The sequence below is a fragment of the Delphinus delphis genome, chromosome 9 (genome assembly GCF_949987515.2).
Source record: "Delphinus delphis chromosome 9, mDelDel1.2, whole genome shotgun sequence".
In the NCBI taxonomy this organism is placed as follows: Eukaryota; Metazoa; Chordata; class Mammalia; order Artiodactyla; family Delphinidae; genus Delphinus; species Delphinus delphis.
The window spans coordinates 62,041,602-62,060,308 of NC_082691.1; the positions used below are offsets into that span (position 1 = coordinate 62,041,602).

Genomic DNA, 18,707 nt, shown 5'->3' on the forward strand with positions numbered 1-18,707 from the left:
TGGGTCCCCAGGGCTCTGAGTTCACCCTCCAGCACTGTGGATGAGGCTGGGATCACAACCAAACTGGGGGCTCCCTGAGGGTGGGCCCAGGCCCTCTTCTTCTTCTCTGAGTCTCTCCAGGGTGGGCCCGCAGAGGGCTGGGCTCAGAGAAGAAAACGATAAAGAATACTGACCTACTGGGGTAAGAGGTGTCCTGTGGCTGTCATTTCTCTGTGACCTTGGTGTCAGGACAGACACGGGCCGACTTACAGACAGAGTGGAGGGGGGTTGCAGGGGCCCACCCCGTTTCTCCTGGGAACGTGGAGTCCCACCCCAAGGCCGGGGCTGAGATGGGCACGGTGTCCTGTAATCCTGCTGAATATTCAGCCGTTCTGTCCCCTTCGCTGGCTCCTGCCTATGCAAACAGCCACCTGGGAAGGGGAGGCAGACGGTGTGCTGGCAGCAGCGACAGGAGCAGGGGACAGTGGGCAGGAGAGCGGGGCTCACCGAGGCTGACCGAGGAGCCGCTGCCACGCCCCTGCCATGGACAGCAAGGTGTGGGGTGCCTGCCTCCTCTGCTTGCTGTGCCCCTTACCCACCGTGAGTAGCCAGCTCAGACCCTCCTGCCCCTCCCACTGGGCTCAAGAGCTGGGAGCCACAGGGCCATACTGGGGTCCACCCTTCACCAGCACAGGCGTCTCTCTACCAAGCCAGTGGTAGATGAACTCTTCATCTCCTCCGTGGCCCCCTCCTCTCCTCCCCCACCCTTCCCAGGCAGCCTGCTCATCCCTGGGGAGCTCCGACAAGCAAACGGTCCTTCCTGGGGCTGAACGGAATTTGCTTGCCCGTTGCTCCCCCCAGGGCCTGTCTGCACCCTCTGGGGGCCACAAGACTCTGTCCCCAGACAGTACTTCCGCCTCCCCTTCACACCCCAAGTCTTATCCACACCCCCTCCTCCGACAAGCTCCCCAGAGCCCTCTGTCTCCCCACGAGCCCTGGAGCCACTCCGTTTGGCTGCTTCCTTTGAAGAGGGTGCGGCCAGGGACTGACAGGCCCTGGGTAGTAAGTGAGCAGCTGCTCCCCTCCGGCATTTGGGGGACGCTTCCTCGCATGATATGCCCTGGGGCCCTGAGAAGCTGTCCAGCTCGGAGGCCTAGAGTGCTGGAGAACGGGCTGCCAGGAGGGGGCCCTCTCTGAATGTGCCACATTTCCCCAGCATGCTTTCCCGGAGTGAATGCAAGTGACAGGGACGCGGGGACCAGGATGGGAGACACGGGTCCCGGGGAGGCAGCTGCAGCTCCCAGGGACTCCTGAGAGCCCGCTCTACTGGCTTGTGTGTGAGTGTGTGTATGTGGGCGGGGGCCCGAGCCGCGCCTCCCAGGCACTGTGCTGCACCTGCCCCTCGGGCATGGCCTTTAGGCTTGAATCCTGGAGCCGTGAAACTAGCTGTGTGATCTGTGCAAGTCCTTTCCTGAGCCTCACTTTGTAAAAGAAGAGCACAGTGTCTTCCCCCCAGGGCTGCTGTGCATGAAGTCAGATCTGACTTGTCAAAGGCTGGGCATGGGGTGCAGTGTGGGAGACTTCTACGCCCTCCCCTCTTCGGTGAGGGGTGCCTCCTGCCTCTCATCTGTGTGCACCCTACAATGAATGCTCTATTTTTAGGAGGGGAGACTGAGATCCCGTGGCGGTCATTCAGCTGCTGGTGGCAGGGTCAGGGCCAGCACCAAGTCATTGTTTCCCAGTGTGGCCTCCATCCTGCACAGACCCCGGGTTAGCTGTATTCACGGTCAGCAAGGCCGAGGTACACAGGGTGACAGAGTCTCCCCTCAGGAGGAGTGGGTCCGGTACAGGGGCCAGATGATCCCCGAGCCCCAGGTGAGTGGGGCGGGGTTTGGGTAAGTCTTGGAAATGTCCACCGTTCCCCACCATGTACCGTCTCCACCTGTTACCACACATCTGGGTCATGAGTTGGGCTTCCCTGAATTTTCCTCCCCTTAGGAACTGTGAGGGCTGTCTGTCTCTCCTTTCGGTGGGAGGCTTCCCACCAGGGACCCTAGTTCTTTTGGCCTCAGTGGTTCCCTAGTCAGGCCCTGAGAAGGTATCCCAGGAAGGGATGGGCTGCAGACGTGGAGGGGGTGGAAGGGCAGATGGAGCCCACAGTCCCATATCAGGTGAGTCTGCCCTCCCCGTCTACCCACTTCTGACCATCAGACTGCTACTGGGGACATGTAGGGGAGATAAGACGGGGGCTCTGCTCTGAGATGGCTCCTGGGTCCCTGAGTCCCGGGGAGGAAGCCAAGAGGCACCACCAGGTTGGAGACCCAGAGGCTGGGCGGCAGGTGGAATCTGTAACCTGAGGTCCCAGGGGCCCAAGCAGGAGGTGGCAGAGCTGAGCCCAAGCTGGATTTGGGCAAACAGGGTCAGCAGGTCAGGACAGGGGTGTCCTTCCCCATAGGGCAGGGCCGGTAGGGGTGAGCCTACTTACTGGGCTGGGTCTCCAGGTCCTCTCCTAGCCCACTGGCCTGTCCTTGGGTCCCTTCCATGTGGTCACCTACTGTCCACTGTCCCCGCTCTGGTGTTTGAAGTCCCTCTTCTCTGACCCCAGCCCCTGTCTCGCATCCACTGTGCTCCTTGCCGTGCCTGGATTTCTGTCAAAGGACACTGGGCGTTAATTAAACACCTGCTGATACAGACTCTGTGCCGGACATTGGGGCTCGTGTGTGCATGCGTGTGTGCGTGTGGGTGCGAGGATGGCCATGGGAAGGGCTCTCCCCTCACTCAGCTCAGCTGCGTCTGCCCACTCCCTTGTCTGTGCACATTCTTTGTCCCAAGTGCTCTTTTCCTCACCAATTAAAAAAAAAAAAAGCTCCTTTTGTTTCAGGTCCGGCTCAAATGCCACCTTCTCAGTCCCTGTGAGAAGGGCCACCCTCCCATAGTGCCTGTCCTGCCTCTGATCAGTTTGTATTGGATCTATCAGGACCGGGTTTTAGCTCCCATCCTCACTCCACGCCTCCCTGTGAAATCCTTGGGGACAGAAATCTACACCGATTGAACTTGATGTGCATGTTGTACACAAATGTGGGCTGTGGATATGTTCACAGTGTAAGGAGCACGTCTTATAAAGTTGGGTTCCCTCACATGTATCTGTCTGGGGCTGTGCCCTGTTGGACAGTCCATTTCAGTTTTTCTCCAGTCTGGGGCAGTGGGAGGGAGAGGTGTTAAGAATTCCTGCCTTTGACTCCCAGCTTCCTAGAGAACTTGTTAAAATGCAAAGTCCTAGATCCAGCCATAGGTCTCTGCATATTCTTGACTCCGTCCCAGGTGATCTGCAGTTAGATCATGAGGCACACGCTCAGAAATACTGCTAGAGGGTTTCCAGAAAAACAGCTTCTTTACCAGCTTCCAGGGATCATTCCCTGTGGTCACCGGGTGGCACCAGGCTCTGGGAAACTCCTTCCTGATTACTGAGTCACACCACAAACCCATTATCCCTCCATGTATCTGTCCGTTACCTACCCGTCCATCTTCACGTGCATGCCCTCATCCATCCACCTGTCCACCCATCCATGCATGTATTCACGCATCCCTCTATCTATTCACCTATCTATTGTACGTATGTTCACTCATTCTACCAGCCGGCCACACAGTTACCCGTTCATTCATTCATCCATGAATCCGCATTCATCTGCTCTTTCACCTCATTCATCTACTCATTCACGTATCCGTCTATCCTCTCACTTACTAATCTACCCATTTTTTTCACATATCTTTGTCAGGGTACCTCTGAAAGCAGAGCCTGAGACAAAGGCATCTGTGTAGGTAGTTGCATTAGTTTCCTATTGCTGCCGTAACAAATTACCGCCAACTTAGTGACTTAAAACGGCACAAATCTATTTTCTTACAATTCTGGAGGTCAGAAGTCCAGAATGGTTTTCAGTGGCTTAAAACCAAAGTGTTGGTAGGGCTGCATAGTGCTTTCTGGAGGCTGTAGGGGAGAACTCGCTTCCTTGCCTTTTCCAGTTTCTGGATGTCACCTGCATTCCTTGGTTCATGACCATACACCTCCAAAGCCAGCAGTGTAGCATCTTCATCTCTCTCTCTCTCTCCCTCTCTCTCTCTCTCTCTCTCTCTCTCTCTCTCTCTCTCCTCTCTCTCTCTCTCTCTCTCTCTCTCTCTCTCTCTCTCTCTCTCTCTCTCTCTCTCTCACACACACACACACACACACACACACACACACACACACACTCACACACATACTCCTCTGCTTCTGTCAGAATATCTCCTTATCTCACCCTGACACTCCTGCTTCCTTCTTATAAAGACCCCTGTGATGACATTGGGTCCACCCAGATAATCCAGGATAATCGCTCCATCTCTAGATCATTAACTTAATCACATCTGCGAAGTCTCTTTGTAAGGTTGCCTAGTCACAGGTTTCAGGGATTAGGACATGGACACTTGGGGGGGCCATTACTCTGTCTACCAAGGTACTTTATGCAGAATTGCCTTCGGGGAGTGGGAGTACAGAGCAGGGGAGTAAAACAAAGAAGGAAAAAAGGCTGCTACACGGAGGCATTATTGAGTTGGCCATCTCTGTGAGATCTTCTGAAGACTTTTGTTTAATGTGACTCAGAACTTACTTCCATGAAATGAAAAGGGGAAGCAGCCGTCCAAATCTCTACTCTCTCTGCCTCCCTCCCTCCCTGCTTGTCTGCCTTTCGTCCAAATATTCATTAAGCATACCTGGATGAGTCGGGCCCTGTGCTTGAGAGCACGGCCGTGCAAATGAATCAGGCTTTATCTCTGTCTTCAGGTCGTTAGACCAGCAAACCCAGAAGCAGCATCCAGCTGGCTCAGCTCATCCCATTCACTGTCTCCTGCAGGTACTGGGCCACGTGCACCCAGAGTGTGACTACATCACCCAGCTGAGAGAGGATGAGCGAGCTTGTCTGCAAGCGGCAGAGGGGATGTCCAACTCCACCTTTGGTACGTGGCTTGGGAGGGCGGGGGTGGCTTGTCACGGATTTCCTGATCTCCTCCAGCCTCCCATTCAGGATGGTGGACAAGCCTGTCCCCTGGGCTGGGTCTCCTCTGCTCCCATCTCGCTGTCTAGGCTGCCCCAGGACCTGGGATGGGCTGCTGTGCTGGCCGACGGCAGGCTCTGGAGAGTGGGTGAGCCTCCCCTGCCCGGCTTTCTTCTCTCACTTCAGCTCAGAGCCAGGTGAGGGGCGATGGGGGTGTGCTGGGGGAAGGCGGGGACGCGGACGTGACGTGGTTGCATCTGGTGGTGGCAGAATGTGGTGGCCACACTCCTGGCTCTGGGGCCAGGCAGACCTGGATTGAGCACTGCCTTCCCCCTTCTCCTCTTTCAGTGTGACCTTGGGCAAGTCAGTCACCCTCCCAGACCCTCAGCTCTCTGACCTCCCGTGACCTGGGGAAAACAAGAGCACTAATTGCACGGAGGGTGGGGTTATGATCGGGGCTTGGCAGTGCTGAACTCAGGGCCTGGAATTGAGTAAATGTCCTCTGGGAAGTTGCCTGCTTCACCTCCCTGGCCTGGGTGTCTGGGGTGGACGGTCCCTCCAGGGGCAGAGAGGGCCTCCTTTCTCCCCCCTGCCCTTAGGACGCTGGAGGCCCAACTTGCTACTCTGCTCCTCAAGGGAACCATTCTTTCAATGAACAGAAGGTGAGTCTGAGGCCAGAGAGGAAGTTCCTAGACCATGTCCCAAGCAGGCTGGGCCTGGACCCCAGGCCTCTGGAGAGAAGGTTCCTTTCTCTCTGCTGCAGAGATGGGCTGTCTGTGCAGACCCTGCCAGGGTCACTCCCCGGCTCCCCGACCTCTCCTGGGGAGAGAGGAGCAGCTGTCCTGACAAAATCTCTCCTTCCCTGCCTCTGTTGCCTCCCAGGGGCCGGGGCCTTGAAGCGGGATTGCACCATCACGGGCTGGTCTGAGCCCTTCCCGCCCTATCCTGAGGCCTGTCCTGTGCCCCTGGAGCTGCTAACTGAAGAGGTGAGAGGCTCCTGGCATCTTGGAGGAAGGGTCGCCGTGGATGTTTGATTGGGTGGTGGACCGCACAGCTGTAGGGGCCGCCATTCCCATTGCAGTCAGCAGGTTGGAATATTCATTACAGCACATTTCCGGAAGATGGCAGCGTCTGGAAGAGAGGGGGCCTTGTGCTAACTTGCTCAAGGGAGACAGGTGGACCATGCAGCTAGGAGGGAGAGGGGAGGCAGAGGACAGGGAGGGAGACGTGCTGGCCACCGTCTTCTTTTCTCCTTGGCGTACCCTCTCTGTGCCCAGGCCTCCAGGGCAGGGAGCTGAGAGGAGTTCTGGGAAACAAAGGCCCTTAGTGGTCCTGGGCAAGCTCCTTGCCCTCTCTGGCCCTCAGTCTGTGGGCAAGAGAGAGAAACCAAAGCCTGGAGTGATGTCAGTGCCCCTTAACCTAGCCGGCACACCCCACGCCTCCAAATCGAGCATGGCCTTTGCAAGTTGCCTCCACAGCCATAATCCCATATCTCTTTCCCCCCAGCCCTGAAGGCAAAGCATGAGTCTGACATTTTTTCAGATAAAAAGACTGAGTCTGGGAGGGGCGATGATTGCCTGCAACCCTCAGGGGAGCTGGGTCCCCGATCGCTTCCCTCCCCGCAAGGCTGCACGCTCCGTCCCTGTCTCCGGAGTCCCCCTCCCCGCAAGGCTGCACGCTCTGTCCCCATCTCCGGAGTCCAGGCTTGACTTAGATGGATCCAAACCTTGGTCTTGGAAAGAGCTTTTCCTTGCAGCTGTCCCCGGCTGTCCCCTTTATTTGGGGATGTCATGTTCCCAAGCCAGTGAGCAAGCTGGATGTCAATAAACAAGCCCGATTTCCTCCTGAGCGTTGTCACTCCCCGGGGACGTGCGGTTTCTGTGTCAGCCTCCCCTGCCCAGCGACAGCCAGAGTTAAGCATCTAGCTCCCCTCTCCCTCCCCCTGCCCCTCCCCTGCTTCCTCACCAGCCGACAGGCTGCAAACAAAAGCTTCGCTTCAGTTCCGGAGGGAGTTTGCTGTGGTCCCCACAGACGCCCCTGCCCCGACACGGGCAGGTTCGGGATAGAATTGAAAATGTCACCTGTTTGACTGTCAAGCCTCCCTCTCCTCAAAGGCCCAGTTGCTGAGCGTTCCTCCGTCTCCACCCTCCCCAGAAATCCTACTTCTCCACCGTGAGGGTCGTCTACACCATGGGCCACAGCGTCTCTGCCGTGGCCCTCTTCATGGCCATCACCATCCTGGTTGCCCTCAGGTTCGCCATCCTCACCACCTGCTCCAGAACCTACGCCCTCCGCGTCGTCCACAGCACCAAACTTGAACCCTTACCTGGATATGCAAGACGTTCCCAGATCTGCCATCGGCCATTTCTAACTTTTCCTTTCCCTTCCCCCAGGCGCAGACCCCTCCCTTCACACTCCAGGTCTGGCTCCCACCTCTACACCTCTGCTTGTGTGGAACTTATTCTATTTGCTTGGAATGCCTGCCTCCTTTTTTCTCAGTGCCCTCATATCCCTTAACATTCAAAGCTCAGCTCAAGAGTCCTCTTTGGCCCTGCTGTGAAGCCCTTCTTGGCTAATTCAACCCTTTGATCTTTGCCCTCTCAAAGCCCCACCTCACCCCACCCCCAGCCTGGCCTGTGCTGTTCTCTGTCTCCTGGGGATGAGCCGCCTCTCTCTGATCATCAGGGGGCCCCCCTGGGCAGGACCCTGTCCTTTCTGCCTCTGTCCTCCACACCGTGAGCTCCCTGAAGGCAAGGGACTGACTGCTATTCTCTGTCCTCTCACCTACACTGAGCCCAGCCGTCCTGCAAGGTTATAGCTGAAGCCTCAAGTTCAACGCAATCCAATCTGAGGCAATCCAAGCCAAGCCAGTTCAGTTCGCCTCGCGCCCCGCTCAGCCTCCCCAAGCCCGCTCTGAGCACACGCGAAGCCCCTCTCCCACCTTGCGTCCTGTTCCTCTCCCCTCCTGCCCCCTCCAGGAGGCTCCACTGCCCCAGGAACTACATCCACACCCAGCTGTTCGCCACCTTTATTCTCAAGGCGGGAGCTGTGTTCCTGAAGGATGCCACCCTCTTTCACGGCGAGGACACGGACCACTGCAGCTTCTCCACTGTAACAGCCATGGGTCGGGGTGCTGGTGCGGGTGCGGGCGAGGAGGTTGGATGAGAGATGCAGATGTGCCTGTCGGGGTAGCGGGGGCTGACCCTGCGGCTCCCACTTTGCTAACGACAGAGCGGGAAATCACCTCTCCCCCTTCCTCCCCCTCCTTGCGGTCAAGTTCTAAATCCTGGACGACGGTGCCCATCCACAGCGCTTCCCTTATTCCACTCTCCACTCCACATTCTGTATTCCTGTTCCATTCCCCATCCCATATCCCAAGCCGGACCCCATTTCACTCCAGCCAGCCTTTCCATTTCACACTTCCTCCGAGCACTGTCTGTCTGTGCTGGGCCTGGGTATGTCAGGGCCTGGGCAGAGCCGTGTGTCTCCCTTGAGGAGCACCCCGGGTGCCTAAGGGGACAGATTATACCAGATTTTATGGGACCACTAGGTAGAGGAGAGGGCTTCAGGGAGGAGATAGCTTTGGAGCTGGGCGGGCAGCAATGATAGGGAGGGAGTGGGGAAGGCCACGGTGAACGTGCCCAGTGTGAGACGACCCGCTCTCACGGACAGGAGAAGCTGGGGCAAGTCCAAGAAACAGGGGTGTCATCCTGGGGGCAGGGAGGTGGGCTATGAGAAGAGACCGAAAATAAGGGAAGTTGGGCTGAGTGTGGTGGCCCAGCACTTACCAGGTACTCTGACACCGTGCTGGAAATGAACAGCTACATGAATGAACAGGTGACCTTCATTCGTTAATGAAAGGCATAATAATAGTATCTGTATCGAGCACTTATGTGACAGGTGTTACGCTAAATGCTTTACATATGTTATCTCCTTTTGCTTCCTACACCTATTTTCATTTTAGTCCCATACGTAGATGAGGGATGATTGGCGATGTCACCCAGCAGCTGAATGGTGGGGGCGGGGCCAAGCCTGGGCCATTCTGAGACAGATGAGCAGAGTCATGCAGTGAATGCATGAATGCGTGCACGGGTACACGCACGTATGTTCGCAGGACGGAGCAGTGCATGAATAAATGGTGTTCTGTATCCTCAGCTCTAGGGATTGACTTGAGCTCAGGAGGGATGCGGTGAGAGTAAAAACAGTAGCAATTCGTATACAGGGTTTCCGTTTAATCCTTATGATGAGGCCACGAGCCGGCACTGGAAGTTTTTCCTTTTAGAGATGAAAAGCTAAGGTGTGGGAAGGTTATCCAGCTGGTAAATTTGAACCCAGGCTGTCTGGATCCCAAATCTGTGCCCTTAACCACCACATTACCCTACCACACGCCCCTCTGGGGCAGCCCAAGGTGGAGGAGACCTGGAGGTTTGGGGCCTGAGTGGGGTAGGGGAGACTTGGCAGGGCTCCACGGGATGTCCGGGCTCTGAAGTGTGCAGCCCCCGGCCCACAGGTTCTGTGCAAGGTCTCTGTGGCCACCTCCCATTTCGCCACCATGACCAACTTCAGCTGGCTGCTGGCAGAAGCTGTCTACCTGACCTGCCTCTTGGCCTCCACGTCACCCAGCGCAAGGAGAACCTTCTGGTGGCTGGTCCTTGCTGGTTGGGGTGAGCACCAAGGGCTGGTTTGGGCACTGTGCGGGTGTTGGGGGGTTGGGGATGCCCAGGGAGCTCACACCAAGGTCCCTTCATCTCACTCACGATGACCCCAAGGCCCAGGGAGAGGAAGGGCAGCCTACAGTCCTACAGCAAGTGCTGGAGTTCAGGGCCAGGTTCCCGGTCTCCGGGCTCTCTCCTGGTCCCGCCTTCACAGTGTCCTGTGTGACTGGCTGTAGTGGTGGGAGGTGGGCACAGGATGAACACCCCTTACTCGTGTCTTTTCTGTACCCCCTCAGGGCTTCCCCTGCTCTTCACCGGCATGTGGGTGGGTTGCAAGCTGGCCTTTGAGGATGTTGCGTGAGTCTGGGCTATCTCTTCATCACACCCGTACTGGGTCCCCATGGGGCATGGACTGGACGCTCAGGCAATGAGGCTGTCCTCCAAGCTGGGAAGAGGAGGAGAGCTCCCAGGCTTGGGAGAGGGGTGGGAGATGCAGTCGTGGATCGCACAAAAGGGGCTTGAGCCTGGGCACGAAGGGGGCGCAGAATCTCAGGGTTCGGGACTCAGGGGGTAGGGGGCTGTAAGTGGGGGCCTTCTGGAACAGGGGGCGTGTTGGAGCCACAAGAAGGCAGCAAACAGACTGAGTTTTGAGAAACTCAACCACCTAGGTGGAGAGAAGGAGTGAACCCAGCTTGCATCAGGGCACGCCTTTGGCAAGTGCCTAAGTGTCTGAGAGGACATAGATAAGGCTGGTTGGGAGTAGGGTGAGGCTAGAAGGCTCAAATTCCAAAGTGAGGAACCTAGAGGCTGGTAGGTAGCGAGGAGGGAGGAGCATGGGTGCCACAGAAAAGGGCTTTCCAGCAGCTGCACTCTTCCCACCCCATCCCACCCCCCCATCAGTCCCGGCCTGTCCTCTCCCCAGGTGCTGGGACCTGGACGACAGCTCCCCCTACTGGTGGATCATCAAAGGACCCATCGTCCTTTCCGTTGGGGTCAGTGCCTGGGGCCAGTGTCCTCTGCTTTGTTCAGCCAACCTCCCTGGGTCCACCGAGCAGCCATACACAGCAAGAAACATGACTCCAGGCTGGGAGTCAGGACACCTGGGGTTCCAGCCTGGCTCTGCCCCAGATTCTCTGTGAGGCCCTCTCTGGACCTCAGCAGCCCATTGGTAAAACCCGCGCTCAGGCCTCTTCTAGTTCAGAGCTTTGATGAGTCTGGCGCCCTGGTTGCAGATCACCTACCACAGCAGCGAGGCTGGGCTGGGAGAGTAGAAGACGCGGCAGCTGAAACTCCTACCTGCTCCCACGTGGAAGACAGGGCAGCTAAGACTGGTTTTTGTGGCCTGGGTGAATGTACGCATTTTTGTCAGTTTTGCAGTTGTACAAAGAGAAGGTCACATGCTTTGTGCCAGAGAAGAGCCTGAGAGGTGCTGGAGGCAGGATGGCAAGGCCTGACCTCCCACCCTTGGTCCTGGGACTGGAAAGGGAGGGGGACCCTGAGCCCCCTATGGGACTGTCCAGTCTCAGTCAACAAGGTCTAGAGCAATGACCTGCACATCCATCTACCTGCACATCCCTGCCTCTCAAGGATTTGAGGTTTCTAGTCCCCAAAGATGTCCCACCCCAGGCCATTTGGGTCACCCCTGACCCTTGCCTTCCACCTTCCTACACCTCTATTTGCAGGTGAACTTTGGGCTTTTTCTCAATATTATCCGTATCTTGCTGAGGAAACTGGAGCCAGCTCAGGGCAGCCTCCACACCCAGCATCAGTACTGGTAATGTGTGTGTGTGTGTGTGTGTGTGTGTGTGTGTGTGTGTGTGTGTTTCCGGGGGTTCTGGGGACATAACTGGAGTAGGAGTCAGCATGGTTCTCTTTTATGCACGATTAGGCATCCATGATCCTGGTCCAGTGCTTGTCCCTATGTCCCCAGAGAGAATAGATACGGTTCCTGCCCTCCAGTAGGTCACAATATAGGAAGGATGGGGCTCCAAACAGCCAGTTGCCAGGCCAAGTAGGCTGATGAGTGTTGGGATCAATTTCTACGGGAGCCTGTGGAAGGAGATCCTTTCTAAACAGATGGTGGGGTTGGAGTACAGTCTGGGAAGACTTCCTGGAAGAGGTGTCTTTGAACTAGGCTTTGAAAGATACATAGACTTGACTAGAATAAATAGAGACAAGAGAATTTGGCAGAGGGAACAGCAAAATCCAGGGGCCCAAAGTAAGGAAGCCCACGTTGCATGTGGGGAGTTCTCCAGGGTGGCTGGTGTGTAGAATTGATATGGGAAGCTGGTGGGAAGTGAAAGTAGGTAGGGGGCCCATGCGACTTTCTAATTCCAGCCTTGGGCTTGTTTTTTTCTGCAGGCGTCTCTCCAAGTCAACCCTTCTCCTCATCCCGCTGTTTGGAATTCACTACATCATCTTCAACTTCCTGCCTGACAGTGCTGGCCTGGGCATTCGCCTCCCCCTGGAGCTGGGACTGGGTTCCTTCCAGGTGAGGACCCCCACAGCACTCACTCCTTCCCTCTGAGTCCTTGGGCAGGAGGAAGGTGCTGCCGCCCACAGGCTTGATTGATTTCATGGTAGGGTGAGGGCAACTAGGCTCGTTATTCTTCCTTCCAGCCACTCATCCATCTATTCAAGTATCCATCTGTCTGTTTTTCTCCCATCCATCCATCTCTCTATTCATTCAACTACTCATGCACCTATCTACATATCCATCCATCTACCCATCCATTCATCCAATCTATTCAACATTTACTGAGCACCTGTTATGTGTCAGGCTCTGTGCTTAATACTAGGGGATGCAGAAATAAAGAGACTCAGAGAAACAGGCCAACGGGGCCAACAGTACAGCCTTGGCAGGCTTGCTATGACAATTAGATGTGACAATATGCCTGGCACATGGTAAGTGATGACTTTCCCTTTTCCCAAACACTTGGTCCAAGTCACAGCCTGGCGGAGAGTAGGGGAAAAAGGTAGTAGGAAGACTGCAGACACCTTGAGGCCAGGCCAAGGTGATGGGGTCCTTTCTCTTTGGCCCCGCAGGGCTTCATTGTTGCCATCCTGTACTGCTTCCTCAACCAAGAGGTATGTGACTCAGGCTATCCTTACTTGTTAAGCCTTCCCTCCCACCAGTCCTAAGGCTGCCTCTCTCTTGCCCAACCCCTGTAAATCCCCGATCAGGCCAAACACTGAGTCCTGCAATCCTTTGTGGAAATCTGTCCTGACTTTCTGGATCGAGCTTAACCTGAATACTTCCTGTACACATCTTTTATCCATCCCTCCTCTGGGCTGGGCCAAGATTACTGTCCATTCAGCAGGAGGTGGAGAAGGCCTTTCAGGGATCAGAAGAGGGATCCAGGGGTGGGTTAAAAGGATCCTTTACTTCTGTGTTTCTAAAACTGAACGACAGAGAGTGGGGGAAGGAATAAGTCAGCTCCTGGAGAGACAGGGACAAGACACAGAGGAACCAAGAAAGTCAGAGGTAGACATACAAAGTCTAGGAAAAGAAATTCAAGTGCAGAGACAGGGAGGATGATGGAGAGAAAAGCCAGGGACTCTGAGAGAGAGCACCTGGAGGGGAGATGCACAAAAAGAACAGACCAGAGGTGGACAAACACATGAACAGACAGAAGAGATGGTACCGGTGCACATGTAGAACTATGGAGAGATGGTAAAGAGGAGTGAATGATAACATCCCTCCCAGAAGACACTTTGCATTTTTCCTTTAGGACAGACTGCTTTATGGGGAGGGGTGGGAGAATTTAACTCAGCGCCCCAGACAACCAGGTCCTGTTGCTGTGTGCACAGGCAGAGTCATGGGCTCCCTCTGGTGGCCAAGGATTTGCTGTGGGCTCTGTGTTCTGCTGGAGACCTGGATGTACGTACCTGTACCCCAGCTGTGGAGCATTGCACCCCCCTATTCTGCCACCGCTGTCTCTTATTGGCTCCCTCCCCTCTGACATTCTTTGCTCCCACCCTAGCCTTTCTGAGTCTTCTGCAGCCTTATCTGGCGTCTGGATGCAGACGCAGGACTGCAGTATCTGATTGTAGTGGCTCATGGGCCCTGGGGTTGCTGAGAGGGGCGAGGAACAGCCCTGGACGAGGTGGGTGGGATCTGGAAAAGGGGATTCCACAGAGAGTTGTGAAGGGATCTGTCCCAGGAAGAGGTTTGGGGACCAGATAGTTACATGCCTCTGGAGACAGGGAGCTTACTACCTGTCAATGACACTTTCTATCATCAGGAAGCTCACCTTTACGTTGAATGGAAATCTGTCTCCTTTTTGTCTTTGTCACAGCTTAAATTCAGCTCTGTCAGAAATGTCACAGCCTCTCAGCCCCCCTTTGCCCCAGCAGCCCCTTGGAGATGTGATGATACAGACACTCCCCCCCCCCCACTACATCTCCCAAGTGGCTTTTCCTTCAGTTACTCTCAATCCCCTCAATTGCACCTCCTCAGACAGAGTTTGGAGGCCTCTCTTTCTTCAGGTCATGTCCCCTGGACAGGTTCCCAGTGGCCACAGTTCAGCTCAGTGGGCAGGGGCAGGAATGAACCCCAGAGCAGGGGATGGTCTAAGCTTTTGGGGAAGACAGAGTAGTTTTTTGGCCAGAAACTCAAGAAAGCACCCAGAAATATCTTTAACTGGGCCCAGACAAAGGCAGTGCTAAAAGAGAAAGGAGCCAAAGGGACTGTCAGAAATACGGGAAGGATGAAGTAGTATCCTCTAGAGGTAGTACTTAGCAGTGGCTGTGGCCAACCATAGCTTCTCCTGCTCCAGGAATCCCTGTCTCTGTTTCTCCTGCATGGTCTCCCCCTGCACCCTCAGCCCTACTGGGGTTGAGTAAAGAAGTGGCAATGGGACCTTCCTAACATCCTTCCTCTTGTCCTTGCTTGGAGGTGAGGACTGAGATCTCACGGAGATGGCGTGGCCATGATCCTGAACTTCTGCCAGCCTGGAGGACTCACGCCAAGTGGACGATGCCTTCCCACTCAAGGGCGAAGGTGCTGACATCTGTGTGCTAGGCTGGCCACATCACGTGACTAGAATCCACACCTGAACTTGGGCAGCTACCCGGGCCCACCACCCTTCAGAGGAGTGAGAGCAGTTCCCCCTGGGAACCGTCAGTTGACGCCTCCACCCAAGCTGCTGCCCAGCCTTTCTTCCCTGTCCTGTCCCTGACTCTTTTCGCCCAGGTCTCTGTGGGTCCACCTCTGATTTCCTTGGTTCCTGTCTGTTCTTCTCATGTTCCTCTTCCTGGAGTCTGGGCCATAGCCCAACATCAGAGGAGCCAATAAACTTGTAAATGAATAGATACACGTTTGAGTGAAACCGTGCGCCTCTGCAGGGGAGGGATCTGTAGGCTTTATTTGAACCCCCGGTGCAGACATGCATTTATCGCGTCTCAGTTCATGTCACGTCCCCATCACTTGTCTGTGCAAGGATCCTCTTGTTTAATTCATTAAAAAAATGTATTCTCTTTTGTCTCTACCTGCACTCCCATTCCCCTCCTCCCACAGGCAAACATTCCAATGTGTTAAATGTGAATTCTTGTGTTTCTGTGTTCTTGCAAAATGCATAGCGTTGTGTGTGTCTGTACTTCTCATTTCCATAAATGCTGTCGGTTATAGGCTTCATCCTGCTTCTGATGTTTTTCCTCTCAGCTCGGTACTTTTAAGACATCCACCCTTGCTGCCATGTGCTCATCTGGTTGCCTGTTTTGACTGCCGTATGGTGCCACACGGTGTCACCGCCCACCTGTGACCGTCCTGTCTCCCCCTGCCTCTAGGTGAACGTTCACAGGCTTGTGCCCTCGTGCCCCCATGCCAGCAAGCCTTTCTCCGGGACACATACCACAGAGTGGAAGCGCCAGGTCAGCGGTTGTGCCTTTTCTTAAGGTGACGGAGTGGGTGCCGGATTGCACTCCAGAGCTCCGGCGAGAGCTCCCCTCCCGCCGGCAGCTCTGTCAACACTAGGCGTTACCCAGTCTTTGGGTAAAGAGATCATGGCTGATGTTTATTTTCTTTTAAAACCCCTTCCATTTCTCCCAAATGCCCTACAATGAGTATGAACTGCTTTTATGATCTGAGACTAAAGGAAGAAATGCACGGTAGGGTTTTTAGGCTGTGGCCACACTTTGACATTTGTCTGACCAGGAAAGTGCTGGGCAGCTGGGCGTTTATGGCCAACAATGTGACCTTGGGTTTCGTATGGCTGCATCTCCTTTCACTGGAACCCCTGTGACTGTAAGGGCAAGAGTGGCCATCAGAAGAGAAGCCAATGTGCAGGGAAGGCTGAGGTAGTGAAGGAAGGCTTCCTGGAGGCTGGGGAATGGAGCTGAGTTCTGCAGGACAGATCTACTGTGAGTGGTTCAAAAATGGGAGAGATTTCGTTTTAATAGTCAAAGAGTGGTCTCCTGAAGTTTTTGTTTTGTTTTCCTAAACCCTGGGGAGGGGCTGTGCCCTTCTATTTATTTATTTTTATTTTAAAATTTTATTTATTTTATTCTTGGCTGTGTTGGGTCTTCGTTGCTGCACGTGTGCTTTTCTCTGGTTGTGGCGAGCGGGGGCTACTCTTCGTTGTGGTGCATGGGCTTCTCATTGCAGTGGCTTCCCTTGTTGCAGAGCATGGAGTCTAGGTGCGCAGGCTTCAGTAGTTGTGGCAGGCGGGCTCAGTAGTTGTGGTGTACGGGCTTAGTTGCTCCGCGGCATGTGGGATCTTCCCAGACCAGGGCTCGAACCTGTGTCCCCTGCATTGGCAGGCGGATTGTTAACCACTGCACCGCCAGAGAAGCCCCTCCTGAAGTCTTAACTGGCATCAGTAGTGGTTAGTTAGCAGTTAGTGTTAGCAGTTCGTGGTGGTAGCAGTGCTTGAAGCAGAAGCTCACTTTGTGAATTGTCCATCCCTTCCCTAGAGGTTTCATCTATGGCTGGAAGTCTACTCCTTGCTCCCTCCAGTTTCTACTGGAGCCTCAAATTCCCACCACTTTGCTAGTCTCTTCCACTACAAGGATCCTTTGCCTGGGGCTACATTGAGGGTTTCTGGGCAGATTCCTTGATTGGCAAACCCTTCCCTTCTCGGGGCCTCAGCAACCCCATCTGCAGCAGGAAGGAGTCGGTCAATAGGTGACTTCTGAGAGCTTTTCGAAAGGGACATTAATTACAGGCAACAGAGTTGAGAAGAGCAATGCTTAACTTGGCCACCAGGTGGCAGAACAATGACGGTCAAGAACATTGGCTGGGCTGACCAAGCTCCCTGATGAGGCCCCAAAGCTGGAGATGGACACAGGGCTCCCAGGGCCTGGCCTGGGCCAGAGTGAGCCTGGAGGGCTGGTGGAAGAAGGACCTCATGGTCTGGCCAGCGTAGGGGGACAGGAGGCTTTTGGAGGAGGCGGGGAATGGGACACCCCCGAGTCCTTCCGACCTCAGTCTTGAGGAGGAAGAAGCTGATAAGAAGAGTGAGAGCTGAAGGGATAGGAGAACCTGTGCTCACTGGAGTCTCTATACAGGGTTCACACCAGATGGGAGGGGTTTCCCTGGGCCCCTGGTTTTAGCAGGGAAAGTAGGATTTTCCATCATCCACTGTAGCGTTTTCCTTCCAGCCAGCTTCTCCTCAGGTCCTGAAAGGAGTTTCCTAAAGGGAAGGAAGAAACGTCCCTGTTGTGGCCAACCTGTACTCCTCTCCACTGTGGGGAGGAGGAGGGAGGATTAAAAAGAGGGGCCTGTTCCCTGTCCCAGAGGAGACCCCAGGAATGTTGAAGAGATCCCCAGGAATGAGCCCAAACCTGGATGTGAATAAGAACGAGTGTGTGGGGCTCAAATTCTCTGGGCTGTGGGAACTCAGAGAACAGGGTGTGGGTGAGGGCAGGAGCAGTCAAGGAAGGCTTCCTGGAGGAAGGGACTCGGGCTGGTTGTATAGATCCTAGAAACCCACCAGGCCGAGAGCCACCATCTGCTGGGCAGGAAGCAAGAGTGTGGCCAGTCTCAGCTTGAGGAGCAACATTTGGAGGAAGGGGCTGCAGGACAGGATGGCGGGTATCAGACTCAGACTTCGCTCTCCTCAGGGATATTCATGGGCATTCCTGTTAGGGCTCTGTGGGGCCACCTATTTGCTAAGTACTTGCTTAGGTGGCAGACACCTTGCTAGCACTTAGAAACACGGCTGCAAACAATTCCAGAACATTCCTATTCAGGGACTTAGGGTCCGGTTAGGGAGAATATGAGTCAGAGGTCTCTGTTGCAGGCCACAGGACGCCTCAGGCTGGGTTAAGCAGAAACATGATTTAGTCGAGGACGCCAGGGAGCTCCCTGGTCTCCAGGAGTACAGTCACAGGCAGCGCCCACCCCCAACCAGGGGACCACTGTGGCGAATTCCCCACTCCACCACTTTTGGTTGCGGACTCAGGTGCTCACACCAGTAACACTGGGGACGCAATGCCGGACACCCCACACGGCTGTCCTGAAAAGCCAAACTCCTCCACTGCCATGCTTGCCAAAAACTCAACTGCACTTGGCGCTGAGTTCCTCTTCCGAACCCAGGTCTCAGAGCTACCTCTGACGGCACGGCCTTGGTCCTGACCCTGCCCACTAGCTGCAGGGGGTGCTAGAGAGCCCATGCTGACTTCTACCCGGAGAGGGTCCACACACTGTCACAAGTTCCTCAGACATAAGACAGGCATTCAGAATAAGCTGGCTGGCCACGAACATGACAGATGTCCAACACTGGGACACAGTCATGCAGCTCAAACAACTGCATGATAATGGCTATAGGCGTGCAGAGGAGAAATAGAGTACCAAAAGAAGAAACATCTAGAGGACCAAATCTAGTCTGGGGGTGTTAAAAAAAAAAGGCTTTCTAGAGAAAGCAACATGTAAGCTGAGATTAAACCGTGAATATGAGTTGGCTGGGTAAGGAAGTGGGTGAAATCCCAGGTAGCGGAAATAACACATGCAAAGGCCCTGAGGTGAAAAGGAGCTTGTCATTCAGCAGGACCTGAAAGTAGTTACTGTGGCTGGATTGAAGTGAGAAAAGGGGAGGGTGGCCTGAGATGA

The 18,707-nt window shown here is 54.9% G+C and overlaps 1 protein-coding gene across 1 annotated transcript; it reads left to right on the forward strand.

Annotated features, from left to right (window-relative positions):
- Window positions 1-522: 522 nt before the first annotated feature.
- Window positions 523-14,784, forward strand: GHRHR (growth hormone releasing hormone receptor). The gene is made up of 13 exons (XM_060019934.1): window positions 523-579; window positions 4,863-4,965; window positions 5,093-5,200; window positions 5,886-5,989; window positions 7,158-7,255; window positions 7,982-8,114; window positions 9,514-9,667; window positions 9,955-10,015; window positions 10,581-10,650; window positions 11,341-11,432; window positions 12,020-12,149; window positions 12,704-12,745; window positions 14,556-14,784. Exons 1-13 carry the CDS (start codon window positions 523-525, stop codon window positions 14,679-14,681), a joined length of 1,278 nt encoding a protein of 425 aa, XP_059875917.1. The 3' UTR covers window positions 14,682-14,784.
- The last annotated feature ends 3,923 nt before the right edge of the window (window positions 14,785-18,707 follow it).